General features: G+C 45.5%; 1 protein-coding gene across 1 annotated transcript in view; it reads right to left on the reverse strand.

The window, feature by feature from the left end:
* Positions 1–17,303, reverse strand: part of GNB5 (G protein subunit beta 5) — a 42,962-nt gene that overhangs the window by 25,328 nt on the left and 331 nt on the right. The window contains exon 2 of the mRNA XM_053594073.1: positions 447–583. Coding sequence (XP_053450048.1) covers positions 447–583 — 137 coding nt within the window. The remainder of the gene's footprint in view (positions 1–446; positions 584–17,303) is intronic.

Below are 17,303 nucleotides of genomic sequence, written 5' to 3' on the forward strand. Positions count from 1 at the left end.
CTATATAAAATGAACGAAAACATTATACTTGGAGAAGATACATATCTTAAATTTGTTCTTTAAGACATAAGAATTGCTATACTCCTTAAACTGAAAAAAGCCAGTGATGGAATCTTATGCCCTTGATTAGAAAAACAAGAGACTACTTTAAAAATGGTTTCAATCACAAATAACACCTTGAAATGTGTTCGTGAAGAAATTAATTTGAATGGTTCATCAACTAAGTCCAGCATGGCCTACAACATTTTAACTATTACCCACTTTAAGTCTACCCAAATTAGTGAGTTCTATAGTGTGCAAGAGAATCTTTACACGAAATAGTTGTCTTCTGGAGAATGAGCCAAGTCATAAAGATCATAAAGGGCTTTCTGAAAGAAACAGGTCTCTCTCCCCCTGAGCCGGAATCCTGAGAACCTGCTCACCATCACACAGCAGGCGCGACGTACCTGGGACGAGCTCACGATCCTCCTCTTGTCTTTGCACCAGTCCATGCACAGGACTTTGTTCCCGTGGCCTTTGAGGGTCCTTCTGGTCTTCATGACAAACTGCCCCAGGGCCTCTACCCGCTCTGCCACCTGGTGTACTGGAAGGACAATGCCACAGTCAAGTTCATCACTGAGGACCCAGTTCTGAGCCACGTGCTGGCACAGCAAGCCCCACTCCCTGGAGAGAGGCAGCCCCAGGCCTCCTCTGTGCCACAGCTGGGTTCTTTGACCTTTTCTATCACATCCCAGCAACACTCTTTGGTGTGTGATCAGGGAGCGTAGAGACAACACTGTCTTTCTCCTCTTGTATTTAAGACCCTACGTTTTTCAAAGCACTTCATTTATATGTGTTGAAGAATTGACAAGCCCACCTCCTATTCATAAAGCAGCTCACAGACTCGTCCCATCCAAGGCCACAGCTCTGAGAGGCAGGCAGTGAGGCTGACAGAGTGAGACGGCTGTCCCCATTTAACAGGCGAGGAGACTGAGGCTCACAGAGGTTATCTGGCTAACACAAGTTAATGCAACTAACTGGAAGCCAGGTTGGGGCTTCTGAGCTTTTACTACTGCTTTCTAGTTACTTTACGAAAACGTGCCTGTCAGGGCCAGACAGTGCACCCTGCTGCTTGCCAGTAGTCTCTAACCGTCCCCTGCACCTACCACAGGCCTGGGACACAGCAGATGCTTCACATACACGCTGCAGGAACAAATTAAGGAGGGCACTGCCAAGTAAGCTGCCAGCAAGCTGTATACCCGAGAAGGTGCCGGAAAACACGGTGTCCACAGACATCCAGGCAATGTCCTAAAAATTTGTACATGTGATCCACCCAGGTACCACCTATATAAGGAAGGACCTCTGAAAATCAACCTCGCAGGGACTGGAACAGCAGCTCCTTTTTGAGGCCAAGGAAGACCTTTCCAGGGGCTTCTAGAGAGGCTGAGACTGGTGAGTCTAAGACAGGGACAAGTTCATAGGAAGTGGCTTGAGGACTGCAGATATCGGCTAGCCCAGGCCCTACACCAGGCAGCTGAGGAAGCTGTCTGCAGCTCTTGTGGCCTCTCCCTGTGGTTAATGGCTGGGGAGTGACCGAGGCTCCTAACTTCTCCTTCCTCTAAACCTCACAGCAGCCTTTCTCCAGGCAGGGGAGGAGGGAGAGGGCATTCTAGGTGAGGAGAACAGCGTGGGCCAAGCTGGTGTCTGAACACAGAGACGCATGGTGGAGAGACGCAAGGTTGCTGTTCCTCACTCCTTCCCAGGGAGCTGCTGAAGCTTGACAGGGCAGTGATCACCTCCTTTCACCTGGAAGCCTGAGCCAAGGGGGGCCAACTGTGTGGTCTGAGTGCCTGACAACGGCGCTCCTTCTAGGGAAATCCTCCGTCCCGTCCTGCCTTTGCTGCCCCCTAAACACATCAGTGTATATTTCCTTAAAACAAAGACTCTTAATAACCACAGTGTAATGATCAAAATCAGAAAATTAGCATTGAGTTGCCTTTGCTTTGTTGGTGTTTAAAAAAATGACAGGAAATTAATGCTAAAACAACATGACTGTCTCATCTACATACCCATTATCCAAATAATATCTTTCACAGCAAAAGAAAATCCAAGATCATGTGCAGCATTGAAATGTCATGTTTTTAGTGCTTAGTTATTTTGTTCCCTGATTTGGTTTGGTCTAATGCTTCCTAAAGACTAGGTTTGGGGAAGGCACGTTTGTCAGGAACTCCAGAGACAGATGCTGAGCTCTTGCCAACGTGTCCTGTCTGGGGCACACGTGGTCCCTCAGTCCTGCTCCTCCTAGTGTTAAGTCTGATCATATGGTTAAGGTGGCACCTGCCAGGTTTCTTCCCTGGAGTGTTACTACTTTACCTTTTGTAATGAAAAAGTACCTTGTTAGGAACGTATCCTGAGGCTATCTATATACCATCACTCCTCAAATTTAATACCTTATTGTAACATCCTTTAATGACTCTGGTCTGACCCACTTATTGTCATGATGGTTGACCTGTGGTGACTTTTCTCAATCCACCATTCTTTCTGGGCTTGTTAGCTGGTTTTCTAATATAAGGAAGAGCATTTCTTCCTCTCTCAGTTATTTATTTATTCATTTATGGATAGCAGTGTGGACTATTTTACTCCATAGGCTATAATCCATTACAGTTATCCTGTACTTTGATCCTCAGAGCACCCCAGGTCCCAGCAGGACCCCCACCAAGCAGGCTCCCGGCGTGACCCTGTGGCATGCCCCATCACACTCTGAGCAGAGCACTGCTCTTTCTAGGCCTCTCCTGCAATCTTTCCCTGCCCTTTCCCTGGAATCAGCCACTTCTCCAAGAAGTCTGGGTTCCTTTCACTTGCCCCATTTCTTGTGATGAAAGAACAAAGTTGTGCATGAGCTAAAAGTCTTTGTGAAGACCCAAACTGTAAAAATACAGAATTGCTATAACGTACTACGTGAATGTGCAATTATTATGCCGCTGCCTCTCCTACTACATTGCATTATTAGTTGCCACAAATAGCACATTAGCCTTTTACAGGTACATTCCTTACAAAAACATACTGAATGGAATTTAAAACCCGTCTGAATTTTACGAATTCTTATCATAAGAATGATACAAGCCTCTATCAGCTCAGAGTTGGAATATATTCTATTTAATATTTACTTTGAAACTTCACATCAATATTATTGCTGCTTTCCCCAATTCAGCATTAGGGTAACAAAGTGTTTCAATGTCTCTTAAAAAAATGATGATTCACCCAACGAAAATGGGACCCTCTTACATAATATGAACTTGAACATGTCCCAACTATTAATTATTTTTCCTCAATGTTCTATCTCTTCCCACATATAGATTCATCCCCAACCCACTCAATCCCATTTCTATCTGCCAAATCTCATGCTCATCGAATTAAAGAATTTTTTTTAAAAAATTAAATATCAGAAAGAAAAATCTGGAAATATCTGCATATGTTCTGCATATTATTTGTGCTCAGTTCAGGGCAGATGTGGGTTTCTTCCTTTGCCTTTTGCTGGATCATCCATCCAGAATTTGACTTTTTTTTTTAAAAAAAGATGAATATAATCAGCTGGCTTCTATAACAAGAATTCGCTAGAATATCATGGTAGCCTGTTAAGTAATTCCACTAGCCTCAGGAGGACAGGGGTGGAGTTCACTCTTCCACAGAGCCGTAACTGCAGCAGAGCTGTTAGGAATCCAGTCTCTGGACTGGGCTACTTGGGATGAAGCCTGGCTCTGCCACAACCTCGAGCAAGTCATTTCCCTTCTTGCCACCCCTCTTCCCTCGTGGGTTATGGGGACTAGTCAAGCCTGGCACAAAGAGAACATGGGGTAAGAGTCAGCTATGATATCCTCTGGCTTGGCAGACAGTGGGTACTTGGGAATATTTAATCATAAAATAAGTGAAATGCTTAGTACTTATTAAATTTCATCCAAGTGCAGCAATCCTAAGCAGATGTTCTGGTGAGCCAACAAAACTGTCATGCTTCTTTTCTGTACCTGTCCCTACCCCTAATCCACAATCTTGACTTCAGCTGCTAAGCAACTCATCAAGTAACACTGAGGGTGGGAAATATAAGAATCACATTTAACCTATTTCCTGACCCAAGGAGCTCACTCTCGGGATTTTTTCAAACTTCCTCTTCCCTCTTGTTGGCTCTCATCTGTCCCCTGTACAACCTGGACTTGGCCTTTACTATGCACAGACTTGTACATCATTTAAAGACAGCTTAAGTGCTTCCCAAATGATCCCATTTCAGTACATGCAAGGCTCTGGGACCACCCAGAGGTATGAGAGTCTGTCCCTGTCCCCCTGGAGTTCAGAGTCAGAGGAACAGTTGGCACCACAAGGATAATTTCAATGCAACATGTGACCTGGTCACAGAGAGCTTCTGCCCCAGAGGGAGAGGCGTTGTACTGGGCTTTTGGTGCTGATATTGGAGCTTTATCTAAGGGATAAATAAGATGGAGTCAGATGAAAGGGGGCCGCTAAGTGAGCACATTAAGTTAAGGAAATGGCAAAAGCAAAAGCCTAAAAGTATAAAACAAACAAGCATTTTTTAGGGATGGTATAAGCTACCTGATCATAGCAGAATGTGAAGGGTGAGGGGTACTGGCGAGTAGTGGCACTGTGCACTCGTAGTGGAGCTCATTATCCCTCCGTGACAGCAGCCTGCTGTCATCACAGGCACACAGTCAGCTCTGCCTTTTTATGGCCATCTCTGGCTGTGGTCTGGAAGACGTGCTGATGGAGGGAAACCAGTTAGGAGACTCTCCTTTCTTTGGCAAACCCATCTGCTACTCCATACTTCTCTGTGGTCCTTCCAAGATGTGCTAGGAACAGCTGGAAGCTGCTTCAATGGGGCCTACTCCGGATGCTCTCCTTCCCGTGTTCAGGAAGTAGATGTCCACCACAGGGGCCTCCCTGCTCAACTGGATCCCATGAAGCTTGAACTGCTGAATATTTTTGATGCTGCTTCAGTCAAGGGGAATCAGAATCAGAAACCCATGGCTGGAACTCCAAGGAGGGACAGAACTGGATGTGTAGTCCAGTAAATATTTACTGCTTGAATGATATTTCCAGAACCCCTACTATGTGCCAAGTACTGTGCCAGGGACTGGGCACAGGAAAGAATAAGATAGTCCCTGCTCTTACTGAGCTCATGGTCTGGAGGGCAGACAGACCAGCACCGAGGGAAAGACTACAGTGCAGTGTGATGGTTGCTAACAGAAGGTGTCACCTATGACAAGGACAAACTGGCAGACTCTGCTGGCAAATGTGGCCATTAGAGGCGATGTCACCGGAGCCTGGTTTTCAAGCATGTAGAGGAGTTGGGGGGAGGGGGGAAGGGGAGAAGGGGAGGTGGGAAGCTAGCTTCTTAATATCTATTTTTATTTATTTTTCAGGAAAATGGAAGACAATGACCCAATCCACGGGGGATGTTCTGAGGTTTAACTGGGAAAGCAGATTCATGTACCTATCAGGCACCTGGCAGGCCAAGAATAACAAATGCAGATTTGGAGAACAGGTGCCGAGGACTAAAGACTGGAAACAACATGATCTGGAGAGAACGGGAGCTTTTGAAATAGACAACCTGAAAACTAGAGACCACATTTAGACTAGGAGAGAATGGGAGTGAGAAAGGGGGACTTATGAACAGGGATGGGGTTTTGTCTTGATTCCTATTCATATAATTATAGAAGTAAAGGCATGCCCATTAAAAATAATCAGAAAATAGGGCAGGCGTGGTGGCTCACATCTGTAATCCTAGGACTCTGGGAGGCCGAGGCAGGTGGTCATGAGCTCAGGAGATTAAGACCAGCCTGAGCAAGAGCGAGACACCATCTCTACTAGAAATAGAAAAACTAGCCAGGCATTATGGCCGGCACCTGTAGTCCCAGCTACTTGGGAGGCTGAGGCAAGAGGATTGCTTGAGCCCAGGAGTTTGAGGTTGCTGTGAGCTATGATGTCACAGCATTCTAGCTTGGGACAACACAGTGATACTTCTCTCTCTAAAAAAAAAATCAGAAAACATAAACCCTGATCACTTACAATCTGCTTAGCCCAATCATGCTCATCCTTTGGTGTGCACCATTCCAGGCTTTCCTCTGCATATGTGCACACAAGTGTATATGCTATAAGCAGGTTATATGCTACATACAATTTTGGGGACCTACCTTTTACCTGATACTTATGGATATAAAGACATGGAAAGACATGTCAAATATGATTATCCATCATTTTTCATCACTATATAGATTTACCATAATCTCTAAATCTCCCACTGGTGGGCACTTACTTTGTCCCAGGGCTGCCTGTGCACTGCAACATCTCTTAGCTAAATTCCAACTAGTGCAGCAGTTCTCAACCTGTGAGTCGCGACCCCTTTTTTCCATTTGTAACAACATGGAAATAGGAAGGTTGAGAACCACTGAACTAGTGGAACTGCTGAGTCAAAGAGATTGTTTAAGGTTTCAACATATGTTACCAAAATCCACCACTGATTGTTTGTCTCCTGGGTGACAGACACAGGCTTTATCCATTTAAACAGATGAGGAAGCTCAAGTTCACAGAGGCTAAGGACCTTACACACAAGCACTTGAGCCCTTAGGAACAGATACATACCTCTAATAGCAGGAGAATCTTTGGGCAGGTGTCTATAATTCTTTAGTAAATCAAGGATTGGGTGGGACAGTGACAGTGGCTTCTTAGTCCAGGAAACAGCTCTACTTTGGATCTCCCACACCTCTTGATGTAGGCAGATCGATGGGTCAAAGTTGGAGGGATTAGACCAAGAATCACTACACCTGCCTTGATCCTGGCTCCACCACCACTTGGCTGGGAGAATCATTCAAAGTTAGAGCCAAAAGAGACCCGAGTGACTCAGCAAACATGTCCTGGGCACCTTCCACAGGCTGGCCCATGCTGGGCACCAGGGTGTGTGTGGCTGAACAGGAAGGATAGGCCCTGGCCACACAGAGCTTGGAATCGAGATGGGTGCCAGTTGCCTCATCACCCCACAAGATGGATGCCGCGGCCTCCCGACGGCCTCACACCACCCCCGGGTAGGAGGGAGGAGGAAAAGAAGTAAATGAAATGATGCCAAGTACCATTACTCTTAGATGGGTCCAGATCGGGCCAGAGCAGAACAAGGTAAGAACTAGTGAGCCAAGTACTATCACGATGACGTTTAACAAGCTAAGGGCTGTGACAAATTGTTTTACTTATTCGTTAATTGCCAGATCTGCTTGATGTGACCTTTATGTTATCTATCTGCTAATCCACTAAATTGCAAGGTTCGTTTCTATAAAAGGGGTCATCGTGACCCCATGCTCGCTTTTTGCTTCTAATCGCTAACTTTCAGCCTACCTGTCTGGCCCTTTGCCAACTTTCAGACTAGAAAAACCCCAACTTCAGACCCCTCAGTGTTCTCTCACTTAGTCTGCTTTAGACTTTGCTGAGACAGCCCCTCAGTTAATTAATAAAAGACTCCTTTTTGAAATTCTCACCCCGTAACAGAATCTGGTAAGTGTGTGGATCTATGGTTTTCAAACTCCATTTTAGTTGCAGGTCTCCCTCTACTGCCTCCACTTTTTCTCAAAGACAAAATCTGACTAGAAGTCTACAACAGAAAAGAGATGAAGGGAGACCTGAGCTGGTGAACAGCTGAGGACGAACTGCCAGACTCAGTCACATCTACCCTCATGGCCCAAATAGCAAGCCAATTAGCTACACCAGCCCTCACACTTCCCAGAAAAGGAAAGTGGGGCCTGCGGCAAGGACACAGTTTATAAATTAGCAGTGAACAAATGTCTCCTCCCAGCCTGTGCTTTCCTCAGTGTAATGAGGATATTTGAATTTATTTAGATGGGGCCTTGCAAATCATCTACAGTTCTGGCAAAACCTAACTTTTCATTGAGACGTGGCTTCCTCTCAATTTTCTGGGAATAGTTTTTTAATTATTTTATTAATATAATCTGCGTACATGTGACCTTAAAACAAAATGTATTGTATGCAGGTCAATATACAAGAATTCAAACCATGTAAATTTATAAAGTGAGTATATGTAAGAAGGTCCTTCTCCATCATTCCATGAGGCAATGAAAAAACAAAACAAAACATGAACAAGCTCTAAAATGTCCCTGAAAATGAATATTCTAAAATTGAGTGTAAATATAGAAGACATGTTCAAAGATAAACAGATATTGAATAAGAAAACAAAACCATTCAATTTTTTTTTTTTTTTGCTGTTTTTGGCTGGGGCCAGTTTGAACCCACCACCTCCAGTATATGGGGCTGGCATCCTATTCCTTGAGCCATAGGTGCCACCCCAAATTTTTTTGTTGTTGTTTTTTTTAGACAGAGCCTAAAAAAAACAGGTAACAGCTGTTACCTGTTGTAACAGCTGTAACAGCTCACAGCAATCTCCAACTTCTGGGCTTAAGCGATTCTCTTGCCTCAGCCTCCCAAGTCGCTGGGACTACAGGCACCCACCACAATATCTGGCTATTTTTTGCTGCAGTTGTCATTGTTGTTAAGCTGACCCGGGATGGGCTCGAACCCGCCAGCTTGGGTGTTATGTGGCTAGTGCAGTAACCACTGTGATACGGGTGCTTAGTCAACAGAACCATTTTAAAAATGATCATGAATCACTTTCCAATTTGCACTGTTACATAGTCTTTGATAACTACTTTTTTGGGAGATCAAAAGAATCAAGGAGGAAAAATCATTCAAAGCGCACTTTAAATTTATTTAATCTGATTCTACCCCAAGGTAGAATGGGATGTGACTGATCCAAAATTCTCAAACATGTGTATCTAAGGAAAACATTTACAATCAATCATATTACTTTACATCTGTTTGTCAGAGATCTGTGACTTGCCTTAAAACCACACATAAAATTGTACCCTGAATTTCCTAATTAAAAGTTAGAAAGATCAACTTATGGTACAGCCTTTAAAGATGAAAGGCAAGATGGCTCCATATAACAATTTTAAATGATGACATTAAAAAGAAATGCAAATGGGCCAGGCACAGTGGCTCAAGCCTGGTATTCCAGCACTCTGGGAAGCTGAGATGGGAGGACTGCTTTAGGCAAGGAGTTTGAGACTGGCCTGAGCAACACAGCAAGACTTCATGTCTACAAAATACAGAAAACTTAGCCAGACATGGTGGCATATGCCTACAGTCCCAGCTACACAGGAGGCTGAGGCAGGAGGATCAATTGAGTCCAGGGGTTTGAGGTTCAAGTGAGCTATGATGACACCACTACACTTCAGACCCTAGCCCAAACAACAGAGAACCTGTCCCCTTCCATCTTCCTAAAAAAGAAGTTACTGAATCCATTGTATTATATGTCAAAACTGGGCTCAAACCCTGTATCTAGCACAATTCCAACTATGCTTATAAATAAACATGCAAACATGAAAACATTAGCTATGAAATACATCAAAATGTTGAAAGCGGCTACCTCTAGGTGATGAGATTATGAATGACTCATTTTCGTCTATATTTCTACATTTTCCACGGTGAACATTAGTTTACAGCTACAAACACTTGCATTAGCTAGCTGCTGTGTGGTTACCAACGCAGAGAAAAGCAAGGAGGGAGGAAGTGGAAGGCAGATGTGCTTTCTGCTCCCTCTGACGGCTGCAGGAGGGAAACCAGGTTCTACAAGGCTCAGTACCAGAGCGTGTTTCTTTAGAATGTGGGGAAAGTCAATGAACACATAAGCTTTGGTTTTCCAAAAGGTTTTTCCTATAAATGATAAAATCAGAATAGTCTAAGGATCCAGCCATAAAGCATTTGAGAAAAAAACCTTTCACAAAATTACATTTAGAATGGATAGAGAAGTCAATAGCATGGTGATAAATCCTGTGATTTGCCCAAACTGAGCCTGGATTTGTACTCACAGAAATTACATAAATTTGCTTTAAGTTGCTTTGTTCCTTAACAATAATAGAATCGGCCTCAAAGGAGCTAAGACGCTGGATGACACGCCCACACAGCCCCAGGATGCTGCCGAGTGTGTTGGCTGAAACTAACATGGCATCCTTCCTGCTCTGTCTGCTTTCAGCCTGTCTTCCAGATCATTCCTCAGTTGTTTTGTTTTTAGTTATTTATTTGTTGTTGTTAACACAGAGTCTCACTATGTCATCCTTGGTAGAAGGCCGTGGCATCACAGCTCACAGCAACCTCAAACTCTTGGGCTCAAGCAATTCTCTTGCTCAAGCAATTCTCCCAAGTAGCTGGGACTACAGGTGCCCACCACAACGCCTGGCTATTTTTTGTTGCAGTTGTCATTGTTGTTTAGCTGGCCGGGACGGGGTTCAAACCCGCTACCCTCAGTGTATGTGGCTGGTGCTATAGGGGCCAAGCCCATTCCTCAGTTTAATTACAAGCTATAGACTCTTCAAAGGTGAAGTGTTTTCCCCTCCTTTTCTTCATGATCTTGATTCCCATTCCAGCACTCATTTTTCTCTTTTTATTATCAAAGAAGTAAACATATGGATGGGTATAAAATGAAAAGTACTTCTACTTTGCATACCCCTCTTCACTTTATTGTTGTTATTATTATTCTTTTGTTTTGAGACAGAGTCTCACGCAGTCACCCTGGATAGAATGCTGTGGCGCCACTGTAGCTCACAGCGACCACAAACTCTTAGGCTCAAGTGATCCTCTTATTTCAGCCTCCCTACTAGCTAGGACTGCAGGCGCCCACCACAATTCCTGGCTAGTTTTTCTATTTTTAGTAAAGACGGTGTCTCCCTCTTGGTCAGGCTGGTCTCGAACTCCTGAGCTCAAGCAATCCACCTGCCTTGGCCTTCCAGAGTGCTAGGATTACAGGGGTGAGTCACCGTGCCCAGCCAGCATACTCTTTTTAGACATAAGAAGTTTCTTGCATATGTCTTGCATATGAAAGTCTTCTAGACATTTAATGCATACAGAAGCCTGTCTTGTTTAATGAGGTCATGTTACATATATTGCTTGGCACTTTGCTGTTTTCTTTTTCTTACTTAATAAAAAAATTTTGGCACCTTTTATACATTAAATATTTACTTTTTTTTTCTTTTTCATGCTAATCTCAACTTTCTAAAAGGAGCTCTAGCATGGTGAGAAGAAATGCTATCACTAGGAGCCTGAACCTTAGATCTACACTATTCTATTCCAGAATAGCTGTAAAACCTTAGGTCAATCCTTTACCCCTTCCTGGATCTCAGCTGTTGGAAGAGAAGAAAACGTTCTGTGTCTGAAGACTGAAGCTGAAGCAGGTTACTCCCCCAGATTTAAGAGCTATGTGCTGGGCAGAATAATGGCTTCCTAAAGATGTCCACATCCTAATCAAGGGACCTGTGAATATGCTACTTTACATTGCAAAAGGGCCTTTGCACATGTGGTTACGTTAAGGATCCTGAGAAGGGGAGATTGTCCTGGATTATTCCAGTGGGCCCAATGTAAACACCAGGGTCCTTGTAAGAGGGAGCAGAAAGGTCAGAGTAAGAGAAAGATGCATGACCACAGAAACAGTGATCAGAATAACTTGGGCCTTGAGCCAAAGAATGCAGGTAGCCTCCAGAAGCTGGGAAAACCCAGGTATGGATTCTCCCCTGAAGCCTCCAGAAAGACTGCCTGCTCATTTTAGAATTCTGACCCCTGGCACTGCAAGAGAATAAATGTATGGTGCTGTAGGCCACTTGGGTACAAGTTTGTGGAAATTTGTACCCAAGCCAACAAGAAACTAACACAAACTGTAACTGTATGATTCTAAAATTCTTACAGGGAGCTCTCCCCCATGGTGAAAGACAAGAGGAAGGCAAAGGGCAGCAAGATCTGGGGAGAAGGAGGCGGCTTTGGAGGAGTAAGGGTTAAAGTAGGGCCCCTGGAGAATAGGGCCGGCTGCCCGTGAAGGACCCACATAAGCTACTTCCTGTGTCTCATATTGGCCAAAAGTCTGGCTTTAGGATGAGGGCCCAAGGGATGGGACGGGGGTGGGGATGGCCCAAGGCATGGGGTCTGTAGACAGGAAAAGTTCAGTTTATCCTTGAGTTTATGCTCTGTAGTTCTGTTGTGTGGACTCTGTTTAAGGCTAGCATTTGGGCAAGTTCAAGCTAATCAGAGGACCAACTGTCCCAGTTTGCCTGGGACTGAAGGGTTTCCTCGGATGCAGGACTTTCCATTTTAAAACTGAGGGTCCCAGACAAACTGGGATGAGCTGGACAAACTGGATTAGCTGATAACCTAACGGGGTCTGCTCAAGGGACCTAGTAGAGGCTACAGGGCCATCTATATAACACCACCAAAATGCAAAACATGCGAGTATTTAACACATTTCTCTAGGTAATAAACTATGACCTTCTTGTGTCCAGCCATATACCCCAATTTGTATTATAAATGTTCACATCTTCCTCATTCATAGAAAATTGTCTTTGAACTTTAAAATGGAAAATATCTACTTGGGTCATCATGAAGCAGGGGCTGGGAATCTCAACAATGACAACTGTAACAAAAAAATAGCCAGGCCTTATGGTGGATGCCTGTAGTCCCAGCGTGGGAGGCTGAGGCAAGAGAATCCCTTAAGCACAAGAGTTTAAGGTTGCAGTGAGTTGTGATGTCATGGCACTCTATAGAGGGTGACATAATGAGACTCTGTCTCAAAAAAAAAAAAAAAAAAGAAAAGAAAAAAGAAAAAGAAATGAGGCCTGTGTCAGAAATGAACCTGCCAACATAAGGTGTCCATACCCTAGTTGCCATGGGAGATACGGCAGCCTGACCAGACACTTCCCACCCACCCCTCCGCTATCCAAAGCTTGTTCAGTGGGGAGTCCCGCAAAAAAAGCAGCATGGTTCCCAAACCGAATTCTGTCTGAACACTCATGAGCTGCAAGACCCCAGCAAATTATTTAACTTCGCCAAGCCTATGTGGATGACACTACTTTCCTTCACATGGGAAACATGAGAGCACAATTGTTTGACACCCTTCAGGGCTCCAGCAACTACCCCATCCTCCCTGTCCCACAAAGTGCTGAGGGATGAATATGCTTATTCAAGAAGGAGCTGGGTGAGTCTGAGGTGAGGTGAGAAGGGTGAACCCTGGGACTGAGACCAGCCCAGAAATCCCCTCATTCTTTTACCCCCAGCTGTAACTTGCACTAGGACCTGGACATTCTTTGTTAAGAGGAAGATGACATACGTAAGAATTCTGTATTTCCTGGCACTTACCTCTCACACTTCATGCCCCTCCCTCAAACTGTCTTGTTCTCCTACAGACCCAGCAGGCAGAGTGACCCAGTCCAACATGTTTTCCCTGTGCCTCACAGGCCCCCATGACCGGCCACCTCCGACCCCAGCTCTTCCTCCTCACCCTCACTGGGCCCTTGGCCTGCTCTGCCCCTGACAGCCTATGGCTCTGTTGTGCCCAGATCTTGAAATCCCCCACAAAGACCACTAAGGAGCCGAGACCGATGTAAAAGCAAAAGAGCCGTTTATTCACAGACTCGAGTCTGGGCTTCTCATTCCTGGCGCAGCAGAAGGGCAGAGAAGCCCCCACCGCAGAGGGAAAAGCAGTTTTAAGGATACAGAAAAGAAAAGGCGGGGGTGGGGGAATAGGGGCTTAGGGACCTAAACAATGTTTGAGTTGGGCTGATTGCTTAGGGGAAAGATTTACTACTACTGGGGCCGAGGGTGGGGGCCGTTATGGCTTGGGGCAGACACACTGGAGCCGGGGTGGGGGAGGAAGCAGGTTGCCTATCACCTTTGGTATGCAGCTGTAAATTGAAGGCTGTGGGGCAAAGTGGGGTCAGTGAAGGCTGTGAGACAAAATGGAGTTAGTTTTAACAAAATGAAGTTAGCTTGGTCCTTTCAGCTCATCCTTCCTTCCCTCGGGTCTCCCCAGGCCACCTTCTCCCAAACTTCTTTCTGCTGCCCCACACTTCATGTTCCACTGCGCTGCCACTTTTCTCTCTTTTTCTTTTCTCTCTAACACGCATCGCCCACTTTACTTCTTTGTTGTCTGATTCCCACCCTAGAATGGAAGCTCCTCAAAGAAGGGAAGGAGGGAAGTTTGTCTGATTTGTTCACTGCGGTGTCCCCAAGGGCTGAGGACAGTGCCTGGTATATTATGGGCTGGCAAAACGTGTGGAATAAGTGGAGGACCTGGCGATGGGTATGTGTCAACAGAGATGGAAGAAATCACTGCTAGGCCAAGGTTAAGGAAAGCTAGAGACCACGGAATGCTGAGTCTGGGGGTGGGAGGGAACTGGCCCAGGACAGGAGAGGGATGGTGCAGGTCAGTGCGTGTGGAGGTGGGTGGGGGTGGAAGTGTGAAGCTAAGCAGCCAACTTGGAGTTTTATTTTCTATGCAGGAGGAAGTAAGTGTGCTAGAGAGGGAAAGGAGTTAGAGACCTGTGTGGAGTACAGGAAGTCTGAAACTGCCACTGTGAAGAGCTGACCAAGAAACTGCCAGGCAGCTCTGAGAGCCCCACAGAACTAGTGATTGTAAAACTAACTGTGGTATCAATATGCCTCCTCTGTGCCATTTCTCCAGCAGCATATGATGTTCAGGAACAGGAGAGAGAGGGAAGAGGAGGAGGGAGGGGGAGGGGCAAGGGGAGCAGGGAGGGAGAGGGAAGGAGAGAGAGATTTGAGGTTCTGCAGGAAGGCTATGATGGAGAGACAGGAGGGTAAGGTATTTGTTTACTTAGCAGGGCTGCTGCTGAGATGACAGCCAAAGTCTCAAAGCTGGACAAGGAGGGAAGAGCAGAAAGGAGACTGCTCTCTTAGAGACTGAGGGAAAAGAGAGCCAGGGTCCTTGGGGAGAGACTGGCCAGGACAGGTGGCAGCAAGCAGAAGTTGGGGGGGGGAGCAGTCCTGAGTGCTGACGGATCTCAGTTGTGTGTGCAGCAGGGCTGCATGGTGAGGGGCCAGCATGTCATGAGGGCCACCCCTGTGGACCCGGAAGACACCTAGGATGAGATAGGGTGAAAACAAGACTCAAAGTAGTCCTAAAATTTCCAAAGTCTTCAAGAAATGAGAGAACTGGCTGGGAGGCTGAGATGAGTGGACTGCCTGAGCTCAGGTGTTCGAGACCAGCCTAAGCAAGAGTGAGAGAAATAGAAAAAGTAGCCAGGTGTTGTGGTGGGCACCTGTAGTCCCAGCTACTCGGGAGGTTGAGGCAGGAGGATAGCTTCAACCCAGGAGTTTGAGGTTGCTGTGAATTAGGCTGATGCCACAGCACTCTAGCCTGAGCAACAGAGTGAGACTCTATCTCAAGAAAAAAAAAAAGAAAGAAAGGAGAGACAGGAGACATGTCAAAAGGGGATAGGTCAGCAGAATGACAAGATCCTTAAAGGAGCAAGGGTTTTATAAAGGGGCTGGAAAGAAGTGGTCTGACAGCTACAGGGGAATAAAGGGGAACACCACCACATGTTGGTCTTTTCAGGCTCCAAACTCTGACAAATGCAAGTAAGGACAGACCTTTCCATGGTGGGCTCAAAATTTGGGCCTGGCTTTTCAGGCACTGCACTCTTGGCAGGGCAGCAATAACTTCTTCTCTTGGACTCAACAAATTCACTGAGGTTCCAGACAATGATGCTGAAAAGCTGCACCTCCACGATCTTTCTGCTGTAAGGCAATTTACTTTACAATTCGGTGCACTTAGCCCTGTGGCCTAGTTCTGACCAGGGAAATGCAAATAGAAATCTAGGGGAAGACAGCAGCAAACAAGAGACTGGTGTCCAAATTGCCTCCTTTTACCTGCCTGGGATGCAGAAGTGATGTCTGTCCAGAGCTGTGGCAATTATTTTATAATCATGGGGCAAATGCCAGTGTTGTAACACATGGAGAAGAAAGGCAGGACCCTGGATTCCTAACGGTATACCACACAGATGAAACAAAGTGGTGAAACAAACATTTGCCCTTATATAAAAGAAAATTAACTCCCATTTTGCTCGACTACTTTATTTGGGGTTTAGGGTTAATTATAGCTAGACACATTTCTAAACAATACAGGAGCTTAGAGTGCCTTCTATTTAAAGCAGTGGTTTTCAACCTGTGGGTCACGACCCCTTTGGAGGTCAAATGACCCTTTCACAGGGGGTCGCCTAAGACCATCCTGCATATCAGATATTTACATTATGATTCATAAAAGTAGCAAAATTACAATTATAAAGTAGCAACAAAAATAATTTTGTGGTTGGGGGTCACCACAACATGAAGAACTGTATTAAAGGGTTGCGGCATTAGGAAGGTTGAGAACCACTGATGTAAAGGAAGCCCACAGGAGAGAGTACAGCACACTAGATTAAGGTCATTTACTTCTATCAAGTGATTTTCAAAGAAATCAAATACTAAGGGCCCTAGCACGAACCCCATTTTTCTTTTCCAAATGGAATTGAAAGGGTGGTACCAATTAAGAATGGCAGGAGCAAAATGTCTAGGTGGGCATGAGGATACCACGGGTAGGCCTTGCTCCGCAAAGAGAGGAGCCACCCTTAAGCAGATGAGACCTCTCCAGAAGCCTGGCCCCTGGCACTCAGCCCAAACTCTGTTGAAGATGAACCACCTGACCAAGTAAAGGAAAGCTGCTCTAACCAAGAGTCATGGATCCTGGCTATTTAAGCTCACTCTTAAAAATCACAGAGCCAGCTCTGAATTGTGGTGGTGATCAATAATGTAAGACTGATACTGTTCTTTTATGCCAATCACACACATTGATCCAAAAGCTCGCAAGGGCGTCCAATCTTTTGGTTTCTCTGGAAGAAAGTTGTCTTGAGCCACACATTAAATACACAAACAGCAAAGAAAGATGATAAGCAAAAAAGAAAAAGGAAAAAAGGAGAAAGAAAAAGAACAAAATGGTCCGTGTGTAATATTCGTGATACATAGTATTCGCTACTACAGAAAAGCCCAAAACTCTTCACATAATTTGCCTGTGGCCCGCGGGCTGAGGGTTGGACACCCCTGGAAGGGAACTTAAAGGTTGGATTTGATGAGCTCTTCTGCTTCCCTTCCCCCCTCCTGCTTCCCATCCACAAAGGGAAGGGAGTGGTTGGAAAAAAAAGCTTTGAAATCAGTGTCGTTCCCCGTAAATGCAAAACTGAGAAACGACAGAATAGTATGGGGAAAGCCAGGCGATGCTTCAAAAACAAAACCGGGGTTTCTCCCAGGCCGCGCCCACACGGGCTCGCAGCGCTCGTCACCACCGACACCCCGCCCTCGCCAGCCCCGCCAGGGAGGGGCAGGAAGGCGGACAGTTGGCATCGTCCAGGCCGGTGACTACGGCGCCCGGTCCTTCGGCCTCCGCC

Source organism: Nycticebus coucang, chromosome 6 (assembly GCF_027406575.1).
Source record: "Nycticebus coucang isolate mNycCou1 chromosome 6, mNycCou1.pri, whole genome shotgun sequence".
Lineage (NCBI taxonomy): Eukaryota > Metazoa > Chordata > Mammalia > Primates > Lorisidae > Nycticebus > Nycticebus coucang.